The sequence below is a fragment of the Carcharodon carcharias genome, chromosome 12 (genome assembly GCF_017639515.1).
Source record: "Carcharodon carcharias isolate sCarCar2 chromosome 12, sCarCar2.pri, whole genome shotgun sequence".
Taxonomy (NCBI): domain Eukaryota; kingdom Metazoa; phylum Chordata; class Chondrichthyes; order Lamniformes; family Lamnidae; genus Carcharodon; species Carcharodon carcharias.
The window spans coordinates 110,002,757-110,023,508 of NC_054478.1; the positions used below are offsets into that span (position 1 = coordinate 110,002,757).

The 20,752-nt window shown below is 42.6% G+C and overlaps 1 protein-coding gene across 1 annotated transcript in view; it reads right to left on the minus strand.

Annotated features, from left to right (window-relative positions):
• The window catches only part of dnajb11 (DnaJ heat shock protein family (Hsp40) member B11), a 42,955-nt gene that overhangs the window by 11,165 nt on the left and 11,038 nt on the right, over window positions 1-20,752 (minus strand). The window contains exons 5-7 of the mRNA XM_041201019.1: window positions 14,248-14,390; window positions 13,696-13,778; window positions 6,002-6,059 (exon numbers count right to left, since the gene is read on the minus strand). Coding sequence (XP_041056953.1) covers window positions 6,002-6,059; window positions 13,696-13,778; window positions 14,248-14,390 — 284 coding nt within the window. The remainder of the gene's footprint in view (window positions 1-6,001; window positions 6,060-13,695; window positions 13,779-14,247; window positions 14,391-20,752) is intronic.

The window sequence follows — 20,752 nt, forward strand, 5'->3', positions numbered from 1 at the left end:
TGTTCAGCTCCATTCACAACTCTACAGATAATGAAACAGTCTGTTCATACAGCAAGACAAGGTCAACATTCAGATTTGGTCTGAAAGGTGGGAAGCATCATACACGCCACACAAGTGCCAGGCAATGACCATCTCCAACAAGAGTGTCCAAACATCTCGCCTTGACATTCACTGTCATTCCATTGCCAGTCTCTTACCACCAACGCTCTGGAGGGGGTGGGGGGGGCACCACTGTCCTGAAAATCAATTAGACCTGCCACATAAATACAATGGCTACATTAACACGTCAGAGAGGAAGAATTCTGTAGTGAGTTACTCACCTTCTGACTCTGCCAAGCCTGTCCACCATCTACAAGATGCAAGTCAGGAGTGTGATGGAACATTCCCACTTGCCTGAATGAGTGCAGTTCTATCAACACACAAGATGATCAACACCATTCAGGACAAAGCAGCCCACTTAGTTGTCACCCCATTCACCATTTTAAAAATTAACTCGCTACACGACTGATGCATTGTGTACATCATCTACAAGATGCACTGCAGCAGCTTGACAAGACATCTTCAACGCACATTCCAAAACTGCAACCTCTACCACCTAGAACAACAAGAGCACCAGACACATTGGAACATGACATCCTGCAACTTCCCATTCCAACTCACATGCCATCCTGACTTGAAAATATATCTATGTCCCTTAACAGTTGCTGAGTCAAAATCTTGGAACTCTCTTCCTAACAGCATTGTGGATGTACCTACATCACATGAACTGTAGCAGTTCAAGAGATAATTGACTCACTACCACTTTTTCAAGGCAATTAGGGACAGACCTTGCCAGTGACATTCATATTCCATGAACAAACAAAAAATACTCTCAACTCCCCAAAACCAGTTCCACAATTTTTAAGGCACAAGTCAGGAGTGTGATGGAATGCTTTATGCTCTCCTGGATGAGTGTAGCTCCAACAGCATCACGAAGCTCTAATATGAAAACAAAAACTTCTGGAAATACTCAACAGGTCAAGCAACGTCTGTGGAGAGAAACACAGTTAACATTTCAATCCTGAAACATCAGTGAGAATAGGGTTGAGGGAGAGAAAGTGGGTCTCGGACAAGATGAGCTTGGAGATGGCATGAGGGGAGATAGGAGAAAAATTAGGGAAAGATACAAGTACAGGGCTAGGACAGGAGGGAATGTTAGAGGAAGTTTGGTCTGGTGGGCTATTGAAAAGGAAGGAAACAGCAGAGGCTCTTTTTCTCGCTGCAGATGTTGCCTGACCTGAGTATTTCCACTTTCCATTTTAAATTTCCAGCTTCTGTAGTATTTTACTTTTGTATCAAGTAATTCTAGACCATCCTGGACTACTCATTATTCCAGGATCACCCTGGATTGACTTGGTAACCCCAAGCTTCTTTTTTCTGATGAAAACTGTCTTCTTAAACTCCTCTCCCTATCTCCTCCATTCTCACCTCCGACAATATGCAAGGTGTTCATGGACTTCTTCATCGCTAAGCTTGAGACCATCCAATTAGCTGCCTCTGCTGTTTCCCTCCTTTCCAATGGCCAACAGGGCCAAACCTCCTCTAATGTGCCCTCCTGCCTAGCCCTGATCTTGCATTTTTCCCTAGTTTCTCTATCTCCCCACATGCCCTCTCCAAGCTCATCTTGTCCATGAGATCCACTTTCTCTCCCTTGATCCTATTCCCACAAAAACAGCTAACTACCAATTTCCTTTCCCAGCCACCTTGTTAGCTGACGTTGTTAACTGTTTTCTTTCTTCAGGTTCTGTCCCTCCCTTCTTTAAATTTGCCATCACCCCTCGTCTCAAAAATCCAACCCTTGACCCCACCACCGTTGCAAACTACCACCCTATTTCCAACCTCCCTTTTCATTCCAAAATCTTCAAACATGTTGCCACCTCCCAAATCCTTGCCCATCTTGCCAGAGCTCTATGTTTGAATCCCTCCAATCAGGTTTCCACCCTTATCACAGTATCAAAATTGCTCTTATCAAAGTATCAGATATCATACTACATGACTGTGTCAATGGTGAACTATCCTTTCACATCCTTGTCGACCTGTCTACAATCTTTGACATGGCCGACCACACCATGCACCTCCAAAGCCTCTCTACTGTCGTCCAGCTCCGTAGAACTGTACTCTGATCATTCTGATCTAATTATAGCCAGAAAATAACTTGGAATCCTTCTTCCCTCACCTACACTGTTACCTCTCGAATCCCTTAAGTATCTATCCTTGATCTTCTCCTACTTTTTTTAACTGCATGCTGCTCCTCGGCGACATCAGAAAATAGAGTGTAGCAATGTAAGCCTTCACACATGTTCTGACAACATCCACCTCTACCTCACCAACACCTTTTTGACTCCTCCGCTGTTGCTAGATTATCAGACTACTTATTCAACATCCAGTATAAGATCAGCAGAAATTTCCTCTAACTAAACAGTAGAAAGACCGAAGCCATTTGCTCCCCACCACCAACTCCAAACCTCTCCTTGGCAACTGTCTGAGGTTGAAACAATTGGCAACCTTGCTGGCATATTTGACCCCGAGATGAACTTGCAACCAAATGTTCGAGCTGACACTAAAGGCCACCTATTTCCACCTCTGTGACATGTCCAATCTGATCTTTTCAGCTTATCTGCTGCTGAAACCCTCAAGGATGCATTCGTAACCTCTAGACTTGACTGTTCCAACACACTTCTGGCTGGATGCCATTTCTATTCTCTGTAAACCTGAGGTCATCCAAAACTCTTCTTAGTCAGTCCCTCAGGGTCGAAGATGACTTGCTTCCACGCTAAAAATGAGTTCTCATGTGACTGAAGAGTCCAATGCGCAACCTACAGTCTCTTTCTTAGGTGAGGCAGACGGTGGTAGGGGGAACGGGTGGGTGGGGTGCCCAGGTTGCCACGCGCTCCTTTTGCTGTTGACGCTTGACTTCACCTAGCCCTTGGCGATGAGACTCGAGGTGTTCAGCTCCTTCCCAGATGCTTTCACTCCATTTCAGTCAGTTTTGGGCTGGGGATTCCCAGATGTCAGTGGGGATGTTGCACTTTTTCAAGGAGGCTTCAAGAGTGTCCTTGAAGCATTGAAAACTCTTGCCCATGTCCTTACTCGCACTAGTCCTACTGATTCGAAACCCCTGTAATTGGTAACCTACACTGACTCCTGGTCAAGCAACTCCAAAGATTTTAAAATTCTCATTCTTGTTTTCAAGTCGCTCCATGGCTTCCTCCTCCCCATCTATGCATCCCCATAACACTTCGAGATATCTGCACTCTTCTAACTTTAGCCTCTTGCCACTGGTGGTTGTGCCTTCAGCTGCCAAGGGAACTGTGAAGTTCCCTCCCTAAACTTCTCCAGCTCTCTTTGCTTCTTTAAGACGCTCCTTAAAATTACCTCTTTGACCAAAGCCATTTGCCTAGTATCACCTTGTATGGCTGAGTGTCAAATTCCACTCCCATGAAGCCCTTGGGATAATTAGTATGTTAAAGGCACATGTTTGTGGTTGTTGACAAAGCAGCTACTTAATTGGAACCCCATCCAGCACCTCCACCACCATATTTACAGTGTCTACCATCTACAGGATGCATTGCAACAACTTGCCGAGATTTCTACAACTGTCCCTCCAAAATTCCTGACCCCTACCGCTTGAAAAGACAAGGGCAGCAAGCACCTAGAAACACCACCATCTCCATAGAGTATTCCTTTCCAAGTTACAAATCATCCTGATTTGGAAATATATCACTGTCCCTTCAACGTCGCTAGGTCAGAATCTTGGAACTCCCTACTTCACAGCACTGGAAGTGTACTTTTACCACCTAGATTACAGAGGTTTAAGAAGATGGATCACCACCACCTTTTCAAGGACAATTAGGAATGGGCAATAATGCTGGCCTTGTGATGCCTACATCCCATTAATTAATAAATAACTATGCAAATAACTAAGTCAATTCATAGAATCAAACTGCACAGGAGATTATTTTGCTAATCACATTTTGTCCAGCTCTTTGAAACTGCTTTTCATTTGGTCTTACTCCCTGCTCTATTCCCATAGCCCTGCACATTTTGTCTTTTCAAGTATATATTCAATTCCCTATTGAAAGTTACAGTTGAAACTGCTTCTATCAACCTATCAGGTAATAAACTCCAGATCAGAACTCACTAAACATATTTTCTTTTTTTTTGCTAATTATCTTAAATCTGTGACATCTGGTTACTGACTCCCCTGCCAGTGGAAACACTTCTCCCCATCTACTCTTACCAAAACTCCTCATAATTTGAACGTTTCAATTATATCTTCACCTCCCATAACCTTCTCTACTCCAAAGTAAACAGCTTTAGTTTCTTTAGTCTGTCAGTTTCCACATCTCTGGTACAATTTTGACAAATCTCCTCTTCACCCTCTCAAAGACTTTTGATAATTATGTGCTTCAGGAAGAATATCAAAGCCTGCCTACTACCACCTCATGACTGCTACCATTTGTTATTATCGTCTTCACAGTTCATTATATTTCCAAGTTTTCTGCCATGTGCAAACTTTGACGTTATAACTCCTTTAGCAAAGTCCTGGCCATTAATATACATCAGTGAGTCAGAACTTCTACAACTCAAAATGAGTAAAACCAAAGCGTTTCTGTTCATCTCCCAACAAAAAAAACTCAATACTCAAGCTCTCAATTTTGCCTCTTTACTGGTTGCTCTCATAGGCTAAATCCAACAGTGTACAAAGTTAATATTCTAAATGACTGAGCAAGATTCATAGCCATCATAAAGACCACCTACAGACTGCTCTACAACATCACCTTTCTCTTCTCTACTGCAGGCCTGTTGCAGAAACCTGCATCCACATCTTCATCACATCTGGGCCAAATCTGGTGAATACATTTCTCAGTCTCCCAAGCTTCACCCTAAACACCAACTCATGCAAAACTCCACCTGCCTCAATTAACTGCTATTCTCCCTATCATTGCAACTTGCTTCAGCCCAGTGTATTAGGAGGTACTCTCTGCTCTTCCAAACTCTAACTTTCTGTATATCCTGTCCTCCACTTTGACGGCAGAGCCCCCAACCATCTCAGCCCTATGCTCGAAACTTCCTTCTAAACTCTTCACTTTAACATCTGCCCACTTTCTAAAGCCTTTTTGACCATGCCGTTGGTATTTCCCTTCCCACTTTCCTAACCTGCTGATATCTTCCCCTATTTTAAGTTTAATGATGCTATATAAATGAAAGTCATTGCTGTAATTAATCTCACTTAAAGCACTCCAGCAGTGGCTTAAAGAGGCAGGTAACATTAAAAACAGCTCAATCTTAAAAGCTAAACATCACAAAAGTGCTTCAGACTCTACACTCTTCATGTGCAATGCTGTGGGAGGTTAACTAGTTTTTTAAAAGCAAGAAAGTAATATGCGCTCACTTCTTTCTGTCAGGAGTGGAGCAATCTGAGGTAAGGAGATAATACTAGCAATCTGCAAGTGACTACTTCAGAGCAAGTATATATCAGATACAAAGTTGAACCATCAACTTGCCCACTCAAAAGCTACAGTGCTATAAACAGCCAATTGTTGGGCATATATCAATATATTCATATAACATTCAAAGTGAATGAAGATGCAAAACATTTTCAATTGCTTGTACAGTTTATCATACTAGCTAATTAATTCAGGATAAGGATTTATGTACAAAAGCCCTTGGAAGTTCTTACAAGATTACTAAATTGCTTCTCTAAAATGTTATGTAATGGTCCATCTAGAAATGCAATGAGACCTGCATCAATTTAGCCAACATGAGCAGGCAAGTTTGAAGACATTTTAAATCTTCAATTGAAAGTTGCAGGCCTATGGGTGTCAAGTCCAACTTTCTACCACTGGAGTTTCATGACTGTTTTTCGTATGAAAAGCAAAATTACTAAGTTTGACAAAAAAAGGAAATTCACCATGAGTCATTTGTCTTATATAGAGAAGTAAATCAAATAACTTCTTACTTTAAAACCTTTATTCTGAATTTCAGATCTCCAGGTTCTCCATCTATGTGAGGTTCACCTGTAAGAAAACAGAATATACAACTTCATCTCCACACATTAAAAAGGTACCAGTTTTGTAAATTCAAAACCCACTTGCTGAAATCAATTTGAAAATAGTTTCTGGCAACATTTTACAGAACCAGGAAAGAAGTTGAACCCAATTTTGGATTGTTTATTTTAATTTAAGTTTGTTTTTACAGACACATGCACATATATCTTTGTCCTAGTGAAAATGTTGGTACAGCTGAAGTGCCAGCTTGACTCAGCAGTAACACTTTCAGCCAAGGCAGGTCATGAATTCAAGCCCCATTTGAGTATGTAAACTAAGCTGACACTTCAGAGACTGCTGCATTGTCAGAAGGTTCACCTTTTGATGAGATATTCAACTAATACCTTGTCTGCCTCTTCAAGTGAATGCAGAAGTAGTCATGGCACTGTTCAAATAAGAGCGGGTAAGCTTTACTACTTCCTAGCCCATATTTATACCTCAATTAACATCAGCAGAGCAAATTATTTCATCATTTATCATTGCAGTTTGCAGGGCCTTACTGTGTACAAACTGGCTGCCACATAACCTACATAAAATCAGGGACTACACTTCAAAAATAATTAATTGACTGTGAAGCACTTCTGGACTTTGTGCATGTGAAAGGTGATATAAGTGCAAATAACTCTTTTCTTTTCATTACTGGGACATCGAGCACCTATATAATTTCTTTTACATTCACCCTCACAATGAATCAGGACTCCAATGAGAAAAAAAACCTCAATTGATGATTACCTGTAACCCAGAAACTGAAGTGGTGCAACACTGAATTCACTACCAATAGCACGTTATGAATCAGAGTCTCAATGATATTCAGTCTTCCTCCCTAATTTTTGCCAGATCTCAGTTAAGTTGAGACACAAGATTACAATGTAATCAAGCACTACAAGAGGAAAGTTTGTAGTTCACAGTAATCTCCTCTGGTTTAAGGAGGCAATGAGTTAGGTGGCCTTTCTAGGGAAAGCAGAGGTTAAATACATATTTTAAAACATTCGGTAAATATCAAATTGATACTTTAATCTATTGACAAGTTGGTATACAGAGAGTTAACTGTGTAAAGACAGAAGTGAGGAACAGAAAGTGTATTCATTTGATTTTTTTTGACAGACTGGGTAAGAGGTTAATATTAGATTCACAAAGTGATTTCCATTAATCCCATTGGATGATGGGCTCCTTTTTATGATGAGGCTTTATACTGTAATTTGGAGTCAGTAATTTCATGTATAATTTTGGTTTACTATCATTGACTTTAATTGGCAAGAGGGAGGTGAGGAGCAGCAGTAGTGGGGAGAGAGAGAAAGCAAGAATGGGCCAGTAGTGGGCCAGAAGATTGTTAGACCAGGAAGATGCTTCAACTAGGCTTTAAGAAAAGCAAAAATCTCCTTTAAGAATCGCTAGTGAGGCCATTCAATGCCTGTGTAAACTAGCACTAGCATACACTTCACATGCTCCACCCATTTCTCTCAAGAAAATTGTAACCAGTGGCTTTACAAGAGCGTTGGAGCCTAATTTGCATATTTAAACACTTGCCCATTTGTTTTAAGCAGAAAAGGTGGGGATGCATTTAAAAACCTGCCTGAAAACTGAATCAAGGTGGTATAATGGGTGTCCAAGGTCCCAGCCAGATTGCCCTTAGCTGGTTGTCATTTTTCAGGCAAGAAATATAATTTCATCTTCTCTGGTACTTTAGCTACATGGTCACATTTAACACTGAGTTCACGTCAAAAATGTCAGCGGGCTAACCTATTCAACCACAGAAGCTATTATAACATTTTCAAGTACAGGATCGCTGACAACAGTTGGTAGGAATTTTCAATAACTTTCTCCCCTTCTTAGCTTCCCAAATGTTGTTACCTCAGCAGATATTGGGAATAGAATGGGATCTTCCTCTTTTGCTTGGCTGACTAAAACATTGAGTGTTACATCTATAATAGCTTATGTTTATATAATAGTTTATAGTCATGCATCACATTTAGCAAAATGAAATATCCTAAGACACAGAGAGGAGAAACAGATGCCAAACAGTAAAAGAGATGACCTGAAAGTATAGATGAAAAGAGAATTTTTAAAAGGGGATTTTGAAAGCACAGAAAAATACCACAGTGAAGGGTTTCGGAAGGGAACATCAGAGAGTGGGACTCAGACAATGGAAGACTCTGAGGCTGATAGTGGAGCGACATCAAGGCAAGATCGACACAGGGCTATAGGCAGAAGGCTAACAGCTACTCGAGCAGAAGTGAAGGGAGCTGGAGCACTTCAGTAAGGGCAAGCTGTGGTCAATTTGTTAATTCAGTACTTGAGCAAGCAGAGGTGGTCTGGTTACAAGTTGGCAGAGTTTTGAATGAGCTGGAATTCAGGGATACAATTATATCATTTGGGAGTTAAAAGAGAAATAACTGATGTACAGATAAAGATTTCAGGGACAGTGAAAGTTGTCCAGGTGGAAGCAAGCAGTTTTGGTGTCAGACAGGATATGTGGTTTGAAACTCAGGTCACCCAGGTTATAAGCTATTGGGTTTTATCTTAGCAAGCAACTGGAGAGGAGAATGGGATTTATTTGGCAAAAAAGTCAAGTGACTGCAGTCTCCCCAATATTAGGTTGAAGGAAATCTAGCTTATGTATAACCTGATGTCAGAAAAGCAGTTTCATGTCAAAGAGGTTCAGATTAGTGGAGGAGAGATAGGTCCAGGCATTGTCATCATGCCTGTGAAAACTAAGCTCATTATCCAGCTAATGTTCCTTGGGGCTGTATATGCATATATCTGGAAAAGCTGGGTGAAGAAGATGCAACCATGGGATACTCTGGAGGTGATTGTGTGGAAGTGGAAAGAAAAGTGGTTTTCCATTCGACCAGCCTTCCAAGCAGCCTCCCTATTCCTCCTTTAAAGGTAAAGTGGACAGATAAGATTTGCTTGGTATTGAGAAGCCTGAGGTACTAACTAGGTTATTATATTCTTTAGTTTCAAACAACGGAAACTCACTGAGATAAAAACAAAAAACCTGCGGATGCTGGAAATCCAAAACAAAAACAGAATTACCTGGAAAAACTCAGCAGGTCTGGCAGCATCGGCAGAGAAGAAAAGAGTTGACGTTTCGAGTCCTCATGACCCTTCGACAGAACTTGAGTTCGAGTCCAGGAAAGAGCTGAAATATAAGCTGGTTTAAGGTGTGTGTGTGGGGGGCGGAGAGATAGAGAGACAGAGAGGTGGAGGGGGTTGGTGTGGTTGTAGGGACAAACAAGCAGTGATAAAAGCAGATCATCAAAAGATGTCAACGACAATAGTACAATAGAACACATAGGTGTTAAAGTTAAAGTTGGTGATATTATCTAAACGAATGTGCTAATTAAGAATGGATGGTAGGGCACTCAAGGTATAGCTCTAGTGGGTTTTTTTTTAATAATGGAAATAGGTGGGAAAAGGAAAATCTTTATAATTTATTGGAAAAAAAAAAGGGGGAAACAGAAAGGGGGTGGGGATGGGGGAGGGAGCTCATGACCTAAAGTTGTTGAATTCAATATTCAGTCCGGAAGGCTGTAAAGTCCCTAGTCGGAAGATGAGGTGTTGTTCCTCCAGTTTGCGTTGGGCTTCACTGGAACAATGCAGCAAGCCAAGGACAGACATGTGGGCAAGAGAGCAGGGTGGAGTGTTAAAATGGCAAGCGACAGGGAGGTTTGGGTCATTCTTGCGGACAGACCGCAGGTGTTCTGCAAAGCGGTCGCCCAGCTTACGTTTGGTCTCTCCAATGTAGAGGAGACCACATTGGGAGCAACGAATGCAGTAGACTAAGTTGGGGGAAATGCAAGTGAAATGCTGCTTCACTTGAAAGGAGTGTTTGGGTCCTTGGACGGTGAGGAGAGAGGAAGTGAAGGGGCAGGTGTTGCATCTTTTGCGTGGGCATGGGGTTGTGCCATAGGAGGGGGTTGAGGAGTAGGGGGTGATGGAGGAGTGGACCAGGGTGTCCCGGAGGGACCGATCCCTACGGAATGCCGATAAGGGGGGGTGAAAGGAAGATGTGTTTGGTGGTGGCATCATGCTGGAGTTGGCGGAAATGGCGGAGGATGATCCTTTGAATGCGGAGGCTGGTGGGGTGATAAGTGAGGACAAGGGGGACCCTATCATGTTTCTGGGAGGGAGGAGAAGGAGTGAGGGCGGATGCGCGGGAGATGGGCTGGACACGGTTGAGGGCCCTGTCAACGACCATGGGTGGAAAACCTCGGTTAAGGAAGAAGGAGGACATGTCAGAGGAACTGTTTTTGAATGTAGCATCATCGGAACAGATGCGACGGAGGCGAAAGAACTGAGAGAATGGGATGGAGTCCTTACAGGAAGTGGGGTGTGAGGAGCTGTAGTCGAGATAGCTGTGGGAGTCGGTGGGTTTGTAATGGATATTGGTGGACAGTCTATCACCAGAGATTGAGACAGAGAGGTCAAGGAAGGGAAGGGAAGTGTCAGAGATGGACCACGTGAAAATGATGGAGGGGTGGAGATTGGAAGCAAAATTAATAAATTTTTCCAAGTCCTGACGAGAGCATGAAGCGGCACCGAAATAATCATCGATGTACCGGAGAAAGAGTTGTGGAAGGGGGCCGGAGTAGGACTGCAACAAGGAATGTTCCACATACCCCATAAAGAGACAGGCATAGCTGGGGCCCATGCGGGTACCCATAGCCACACCTTTTATTTGGAGGAAGTGAGAGGAGTTGAAGGAGAAATTGTTCAGCGTGAGAACAAGTTCAGCCAGACGGAGGAGAGTAGTGGTGGATGGGGATTGTTCGGGCCTCTGTTCGAGGAAGAAGCTAAGGGCCCTCAGACCATCCTGGTGGGGGATGGAGGTGTAGAGGGATTGGACGTCCATGGTGAAGAGGAAGCGGTAGGGGCCAGGGAACTGGAAATTGTTGATGTGACGTAAGGTGTCAGAGGAATCACGGATGTAGGTGGGAAGGCAGTCAAGATAACGAGAAATGCGTTCTGTGGGGCAGGAGCAAGCTGAGATGATCGGTCTACCGGGGCAGTTCTGTTTGTGGATTTTGGGTAGGAGATAGAAGCGGGCCGTCCGAGGTTGGGCGACTATCAGGTTGGAAGCTGTGGGAGGGAGATCCCCAGAGGAGATGAGGTCAGTGACAGTCCAGGAAACAGTGGCTTGATGTTCAGTGGTGGGGTCATGGTCCAGGGAGAGGTAGGAGGAAGTGTCTGCGAGTTGACGCTCAGCCTCCACGAGGTAGAGGTCAGTGCGCCAGACCTCTACCTCGCGGAGGCTGAGCGTCAACTCGCAGACACTTCCTCCTACCTCTCCCTGGACCATGACCCCACCACTGAACATCAAGCCACTGTTTCCAGGACTGTCACTGACCTCATCTCCTCTGGGGATCTCCCTCCCACAGCTTCCAACCTGATAGTCGCCCAACCTCGGACGGCCCGCTTCTATCTCCTACCCAAAATCCACAAACAGAACTGCCCCGGTAGACTGATCGTCTCAGCTTGCTCCTGCCCCACAGAACTCATTTCTCGTTATCTTGACTCCCTTCTCTCTCCCCTTGTCCAGTCCCTTCCCACCGACATCCGTGATTCCTCTGACACCTTACGTCACATCAACAATTTCCAGTTCCCTGGCCCCTACCGCTTCCTCTTCACCATGGACGTCCAATCCCTCTACACCTCCATCCCCCACCAGGATGGTCTGAGGGCCCTTAGCTTCTTCCTCGAACAGAGGCCCGAACAATCCCCATCCACCACTACTCTCCTCCGTCTGGCTGAACTTGTTCTCACGCTGAACAATTTCTCCTTCAACTCCTCTCACTTCCTCCAAATAAAAGGTGTGGCTATGGGTACCCGCATGGGCCCCAGCTATGCCTGTCTCTTTATGGGGTATGTGGAACATTCCTTGTTGCAGTCCTACTCCGGCCCCCTTCCACAACTCTTTCTCCGGTACATCGATGATTATTTCGGTGCCGCTTCATGCTCTCGTCAGGACTTGGAAAAATTTATTAATTTTGCTTCCAATCTCCACCCCTCCATCATTTTCACGTGGTCCATCTCTGACACTTCCCTTCCCTTCCTTGACCTCTCTGTCTCAATCTCTGGTGATAGACTGTCCACCAATATCCATTACAAACCCACCGACTCCCACAGCTATCTCGACTACAGCTCCTCACACCCCACTTCTTGTAAGGACTCCATCCCATTCTCTCAGTTCCTTCGCCTCCGTCGCACCTGTTCCGATGATGCTACGTTCAAAAACAGTTCCTCTGACATGTCCTCCTTCTTCCTTAACCGAGGTTTTCCACCCACGGTCGTTGACAGGGCCCTCAACCGTGTCCGGCCCATCTCCCGCGCATCCGCCCTCACTCCTTCTCCTCCCTCCCAGAAACATGATAGGGTCCCCCTTGTCCTCACTTATCACCCCACCAGCCTCCGCATTCAAAGGATCATCCTCCGCCATTTCCGCCAACTCCAGCATGATGCCACCACCAAACACATCTTCCCTTCACCCCCCTTTATCGGCATTCCGTAGGGATCGCTCCCTCCGGGACACCCTGGTCCACTCCTCCATCACCCCCTACTCCTCAACCCCCTCCTATGGCACAACCCCATGCCCACGCAAAAGATGCAACACCTGCCCCTTCACTTCCTCTCTCCTCACCGTCCAAGGACCCAAACACTCCTTTCAAGTGAAGCAGCATTTCACTTGCATTTCCCCCAACTTAGTCTACTGCATTCGTTGCTCCCAATGTGGTCTCCTCTACATTGGAGAGACCAAACGTAAGCTGGGCGACCGCTTTGCAGAACACCTGCGGTCTGTCCGCAAGAATGACCCAAACCTCCCTGTCGCTTGCCATTTTAACACTCCACCCTGCTCTCTTGCCCACATGTCTGTCCTTGGCTTGCTGCATTGTTCCAGTGAAGCCCAACGCAAACTGGAGGAACAACACCTCATCTTCCGACTAGGGACTTTACAGCCTTCCGGACTGAATACTGAATTCAACAACTTTAGGTCATGAGCTCCCTCCCCCATCCCCACCCCTTTCTGTTTCCCCCTTCTTTTTTTTTTCCAATAAATTATAAAGATTTTCCTTTTCCCACCTATTTCCATTATTAAAAAACCCACTAGAGCTATACCTTGAGTGCCCTACCATCCATTCTTAATTAGCACATTCGTTTAGATAATATCATCAACTTTAACTTTAACACCTATGTGTTCTATTGTACTATTGTCGTTGACATCTTTTGATGATCTGCTTTTATCACTGCTTGTTTGTCCCTACAACCACACCAACCCCCTCCACCTCTCTGTCTCTCTATCTCTCCGCCCCCCACACACACACCTTAAACCAGCTTATATTTCAGCTCTTTCCTGGACTCGAACTCAAGTTCTGTCGAAGAGTCATGAGGACTCGAAACGTCAACTCTTTTCTTCTCCGCCGATGCTGCCAGACCTGCTGAGTTTTTCCAGGTAATTCTGTTTTTGTAATGGAAACTCACTTGTCAGCGTAAAATCCCTTACAATCTCATTACTTTGAAAAGCATGCCAAAATTGCAATAGCCAAGGAGCTTGATATTCAGTACACTGACTTGAAAAGGACCAAGATTTAGTATCCCATAACCATACCTTCTCCAATGAAAGGATATTCCATTCCATCCCTGACACCAGGTTCTATCTCCACCTCAAGTGTCCTTTCTTCATTTACAAGCCTAGGATATACATGAAAAAGGAATGTATTTAAAAAACAGAACTCTATTAAATTAATATCTGTACTTCAATAAATTAAGGCACTTCTTCCACAACAAAATGTCAAAATGTTATTGATAGCCAATTTGGAACAAGGTACATGTAGAAAGTCTCCCCCACTTGTAAAGTTTTTTAATTAAAAAATGCTTTTTTACAATAAAATAACTGCTACTTCGAGCATTGCAGGATTCAATTTAATACTTTATTTTGATTGTCATATGACTAGACTCCTAGGTGGGGTAGGTGTTAAGCAGTAGTAGGATTTTATGAGCAATGGGCCTAATAGTTCTGTTGAAAGATAAACCTTGTCCAGCTGCAACAAAAAACTTATTTTGTTGAACACAATACTTTAATTAGTCCAGTTGCTTTCGTAATTGGTGCTGCCATTCTCTTGAGTAATATAAAGTTGAAGATGTTAAAACTAATACTCACTTTACATTGGGACACTCATCACAAACCATCTCCTGGGTCATCTGGAATCTGCCAGGTCCTAATTGTGTGGTTCTCATTTCCTGTCTGCAGTTGCATTTCCTCTTTCCTGGAGCTTGCTTTGCCACCGGCTTGTTTCTTACAACCTGTAAAGTTCACAGCTGCTGTTTAGTCACATTTATAATTTGTCCTTGAAATGCTATCATGAGATCGCCAAATAGTTTAAAAGGCATTGCGAATTACTCGATTTTTTTTTCCTTCTACAAAGTACATATTACAATGCTTTAGAAAGAGTGAAGTCAACTGCTCCTTCTCTTGTTGGCCCAATGGTTACATGAACTATGTGATTTAGCATCAAACCAGATAGACCAGGAAGGTTATAACTTTCTAGCAAGTTAGCCACATTCAGCCAGGGTGGTGATGGTGGGGTAGGACTACAACTAACCTCCAGGCCTCATGTTTTTTATTTTGGAGTGGAAGAGCAGGGGAGTGAAAAAGCAGAAAGGCTAGGTTCTCACTACCAATCACTATCTAGTACATCTGCTGTGCTAGGAACAAAACATCCAATAATATCATCTAAACAAACATGTAAAAAAAATTTCACTTTAATTAGGTACCAGAGGGTGCCTGTTGAACTATTTCCCAGCAGTCATGCTTTGGGGAAATGGGGGTGGCGGGGGAAAGAGTGGTGGCAGAGAGAAAAAAAAATAGTAAAAAGGAAACCTTTAAAGGCTTACATAATTTAGTATATTAAAATCTGTTTATTTACAGTTCCTCATATATCAGAAAATTGGTTTCATTTGAGCTGAATTGCACAAGATATCAATAGTGATATGATATCCAGAACGCAATCCAATTAGAGATACCTTAATTACATATTTGCATTTTTATATATGTTTCTAAAGTACATTGTGAAACACATCTTCCAAATTATAGTACAAAGGAGGTGAAGTGTCAGAAAATGTAGATTAATGGTGCACTGTAATTTTTTGTTCCAAGTGAAAATCATTCATGCTCAAAGTTAATTTAATGATCAAAGAACTATTCCTTCCCAAAACTGCTAAAGTACATAGTTACAACAGATTAATGATGAAGATGTAATTTTGCAACCTAACAACAGATCACAGCTGCAACAACAAAGAACAATTCCCACTCAACTACGTCTCCCATTGCAATATTTTTAGAATACACCTGGTGATATTCTTATAGTTAGGGCATTATAAGAATAGGAAGTAAAAACAGAAAATGCTGGAAATATTCAGCAGCTCTGGCAGCTTCTGTGTAGAGAGAAACGGAATTAATGTTTCAGGTCGGGACCTTTCATCAGAAAGGGAAGCCCTTGTTCATTGGGCAACAGTGATAGAGGCAAAACTATGTTCATGCTTTTCTCACCAGAAACAGTGGAAGAATTAGTCATCCTTTGTAAGCAACGTATACGTGTACTGCCACTAGCACACTCAATGTCAATGAAGCACAAGAGGGGATCTATCATTATCTGCGGCACTCAATTTCAGGATACTGATAAACCAAGAATGAAGATCTGAAATAATTTAATTACATCATTTTAACAGAAATTTTGCATAATACTAACCCTGCCTTTTAACCATGATAACGTAAAGAGGAAGCAACAGTGACAAACTATTTCCACAAGGGCACAAATGTTTCTTCAGCTAATTAGATGCATGTCAAATTAGGCAATACATTAAACTGAATGCTCTATTGTTGAGAAAGGGGGGACAAAAACAGAATATTCATGTACTATCTGGAGTTTGGATAAGCACTGGAGTGTCAGCCTTGATTTTTGTGCTCAAGTCCTAAAGTGGGACTTGAACCAGGAACCAACTGAGCCACAGCTGACACACTGACTGAAGGGCTGAGAATCAGAGGACCCAGATTGAAGCTAATTGACAAAAGAACCAGAGGCGACTTGAGGAAAAACTTGTTTTATGCAGCAATTAGTTAGGATCTGGAATGCATTGCTTGAAAGTGTGATAGAGGCATATTCAAAAGTGGCTTTCAAAAGGGAATTCAATAATTATCTTAAAAAAAAATTGCAGGGCTATGGAGAAAAAAGCAGGGGAGTGGGACTAGCTGAGTAGCTCAGAGAGCTGGCACAGATATGCCAGGCTGAATGCCCCCCCTCCGTGCTGTGATAACACTATAATCAGTGAAATTTCAGATTATTTTAAACTTTGTACAATGTAGCATTTATAGTCATACCTCCTTTATCTGTGATTACCAAGATTACAAAGATTCCAGCTAATTCCTAATTCAGCTGCCTGTACACACCTTATCTAAGAATAGGATGCGGATAAAGACTTTGGTAACAATGGACAAGCTCAGCAGCCACCAACTTTTTTGTTTATTATTTCCTAGCTGTTATTTTTGATATAAATTCCATTTTATTCCAACTATTTTTTACTTTAGTACTCCTTAAAAATTATTATGTTTTAAAATTCTACATGCTATATCTAAAGTCACATAAATAAGTAATGCAAATTAAAAATCAACATGGGAGCTGTCTTTCCAAAATAGTGTTTTTTCCTTTGGCATGGGTAGAAGATTGGCTGGCTCGCAGAAAACAAGGAGTATGCATAAATGGGTCTTTGTCTGTTTGGCAGGGTGCGACAAGTAGAGTCCCACAGGGGTCTATGTTGGGGCTTCAACTTTTTACAATTTACATCAAGGACTTAGATGAAGGGAGTGAAGGCATGATAGCTAAATTTGCAGACAACACAAAGATAAGTATGTTGTGAAGAAGACAAAGAGTTTGCAGATGGATATAGATAAATTGAGTGAGTGGGCAAAAATCTGGCAGATGGAGTATAATGTGGGAAAATGTGAAGTTGTTCATGTTGGCAGGAAGAATAAAAAAAAGAGTATTACTTAAACGGAGAACGACTGCAGAATTCTGAGGTGCAGAGTGATCTAAATGTTCTCATGCTTGAGTCACAAAAAAATTAGTATGCAGGTACAGCATGTAATCACGAAGGCTAATGGAATGCAATCCTTTATTACGAGAGGAATTGAACATAAAAGTAAGATGTTATGCTTCAGTTATACAGGGCATTGGTGAGACTGCATCTCAAATACTGTGCGCCATTTTGGTTTCCTTATTTAAAGGAGGATGTAAATGTGCTGCAGGCAGTTCAGGGGAAGTTTACTAGATTGATACCTGAAATGAGCGGGTTGTCTTAGGAGGATAGGTTGGACAGGCTGGGCTTGTTTCCACTGGAGTTTAGAAGACTGAGGGGTTACTCAATTGAAGTATAAAAGATCCTGAACGGTATTGACAAGGTGGACATGGAAAGGATGTTTCCTCTTGTGGGTCAGTCCAGAACTAGGGGGCACAGTTTTAAAATTAGGGGTTGCCCTTTTAGGATAGAGATGAGGAGAATTTTTTTCTGAGGGTTGTGCAACTTTGGAACACTGCCTCAGAAGGTGGTGGAGGCAGGGTCAATGAATATTTTTAAGGCAGAGGTAGATTGATTCCCTTAACTAACAAGACACCAAGGTTATCAGGGGTAGGTGGGAATGTAGAATTCAAAACACAAACAGATCAGCCATGATCTTATTGAATGGCGGAGCAGGCTCGAGAGGCCAAATGGCCTACATCTGCTCCTATTTTGTATGTTCGAGTGCACAGAATTGTTACAGCGCAGGAAGCCGCCATTCAGCCCATCATGTTTGCACCAGCTCCCTAAATAAGCAATTCACTTAGTACTATTCTCCCTCCTCCTCCCTGTAACCCTGCACCTTATTCCTTTTCAGATGACAGTCAAATTCCCTTTTGAATGCTTCAATTGAACCTGCCTCCACCACACATTCAGGCAGTGCATTTCAGTACTAAACCACTCACTATATGAAAAAGTTCTCTCTCATCTGGCTTTTGCCAATTACTTTAAATCTGTACCCACTCATTCTTGATCCTTTCACAAGTGAGAAAAGATTCTCCCCGTCTGCTCTGTCCAGACCCCTCATGATTTTCAATACCTCTGTTAAATTTCCTTTCAGCATGCTTTTCTCCAAGGAAAATAGTCCTAACTTCTACAATTGATCTCCATAACTGAAGTTCTTCATCGCTGGAATCATTCTTGTGAATCTTTACTGCAATGTCTCCATTGCCTTCACATCCTTTCTAAAGTGCGGCACCCAGAACTGGGCGCATTACTCCAGCTGAGGCCAATCTAGTGTCTTACACAAGTTCACCATAACCTCTTTGGTCTTGTACTCCATGCCTCTATTAATAAAGCCCAGGTTACTGCATGCTTTAATAACTGTGCTCTCAACCTGTCTTGCCACCTGCAACGACTTATGTGCGTATACACCCAGGTCTCTTTGCTCCTACACCCCCTTTAGAGTTGCACCCTTTATTTTTCATTGTCTGTGTTCTTCCTACCAAAATGAATTACTTCACATTTCTCTGCATTGAACTTCTCTGCCACTTCACCCATTCCAACAACTTGTCTATGTACTTTTGAAGCTCTACATTATCCTCCTAACAGTTCACAAATGCTCCCACGTTTTGCATCATCCTCAAGCTTTGAAATTGTGCCCTGTATACAAAGGACTAGGTCCTTAATATATATCAGAAAAAGCAAGGGTCCCAACATTGACCCCTGGAGAGCTTCATTTCAAACCTTCCTCCAGCCGAAAAACATCCATTAACTACTGCTCTGTTTCCTGTCAACTCAGCCAATTTTGTAACCATGTTGCTACTGTCCCTTTTATTCCATGAGCTGTAACTTTGCTCACAAGTCTGTTGTGCGGCACTATATCAAATGCCTCTTTGAAGTCCATGTACACCACATCACTAGCATTACCCTCATCAACCCTCTGTTATCTCTTCAAAAAATTCCAGCAAGTTAGCTAATTATGGTTTTTCTTTCAGAAATCCTTAATTAACCTGCATTTGTCCATGTGACTATTAATTTTGTCCCAAATTATTGTTTCTAGAAGTTTTCCCATCACCGAAGTTAAAGTGACTGGCCTGTAATTGCTGGGTTTATCTTTATACCCCTTTTTTGAACAGGGTGTAACATTTAGAATTTTCCTGTCCTCTGGCCCCTTCCCAGAGTCGAAGGAAGAATGAAACATTATGGCTAGTGCCTCCGGACTTTGCACTCTCATGTCCCTCAGTATCCTTGGATGCATCTCATCCTGTCCTGGTGCCTTATCAACTTTTAATTATGGGCAGCCTATCCAATACTTCCAACCGTATCAATTTTAAACCCTTCTAGTATCTGAATTAATTCCACTTTCACCATGGTCTGGGTAGTAGCTTCTTCCATGATTAAGACAGACGCAAAGTATTCATTTAATATCTCAGCCATACCCTCTGCATCCATGCACAAATCCCCTTTTTGGTCACTAATTGTCCTAATCCTCCTTTCAACGCTTTTTTACTATTTATATGCCTATAGAAGACTTTGGGATTCCCTTTTATGTTGGCTGCCAATCTCTTTCTATACTCCTTCTTTGCTTCTCTCATTACTTTTTCACTTTCCCCCTGAACCTTCTATGTTCAGCCTGGTTCTCAATTGTATTTTCTACCTGACATCTGTCATAAGCACACCTTTTCTTCTTTATCCTAATTTCTATCTCTTTTGTCATCCAAGGAAGTCTGGATATGTTTATCCTACCTTTTTCTCTTTCAAGGAATACATCTTGACTATGCCCAAATTCTCTCTTTTTTGAAGATAGCCCATTGTTCAGCTACTGTTTTCTTCCACCAACTTTTAACTTATTCAGCCAGATCCATTCTTACCCCATTGAAGTTGGCTTTCCCCCAGTTAATTATAGAATTACCTGGAAAAACTCAGCAGGTCTGGCAGCATCGGCGGAGAAGAAAAGAGTTGACGTTTAGAGTCCTCATGAAGGGTCATGAGGACTCGAAACGTCAACTCTTTTCTTCTCCGCCGATGCTGCCAGACCTGCTGAGTTTCTCCAGGTAATTCTGTTTTTGTTTTGGATTTCCAGCATCCGCAGTTTTTTTGTTTTTACCCCAGTTAATTATTCTTACTCTCTATTGTTCTTTGTCCTTTTGCATTGCCAGCCTAAACCTTATGATGCAATGATCTCTGACCCCTAAATGTTCTCCTCCTGATCCACTAGGCCCACCTCATTCCCAAGAACCAGGTCTAGCAGTACCTTCTTTCTCGGTGGACTGGAAACCTACTGCAGAAAATTTTCATGAACATACTGTAGGAACTCTTGCCCCTTCTCTGCCCTATAGACTACTGTCGCAGTCTATATTCAGATAATTAAAGTCCCCCCCTTATAACCACTCTACAATTTTGCACTTCTCTATAATTTTCCTGCAAATTTGTTCCTCTACTTCCTTACCACTGGTTGGTGCCCATAGACTACACCGAGTAATGTAATTGCTCATTTTTTGTCCCTTAGCTCTAGCCAAATTGATTCTGTCCTTGACTCCTTGAGACATCCTCTTTCTCCAGCACTGCAATGCTTCCTTAATCAACACCACCGCTCCTCCCCCTTTTCTTCC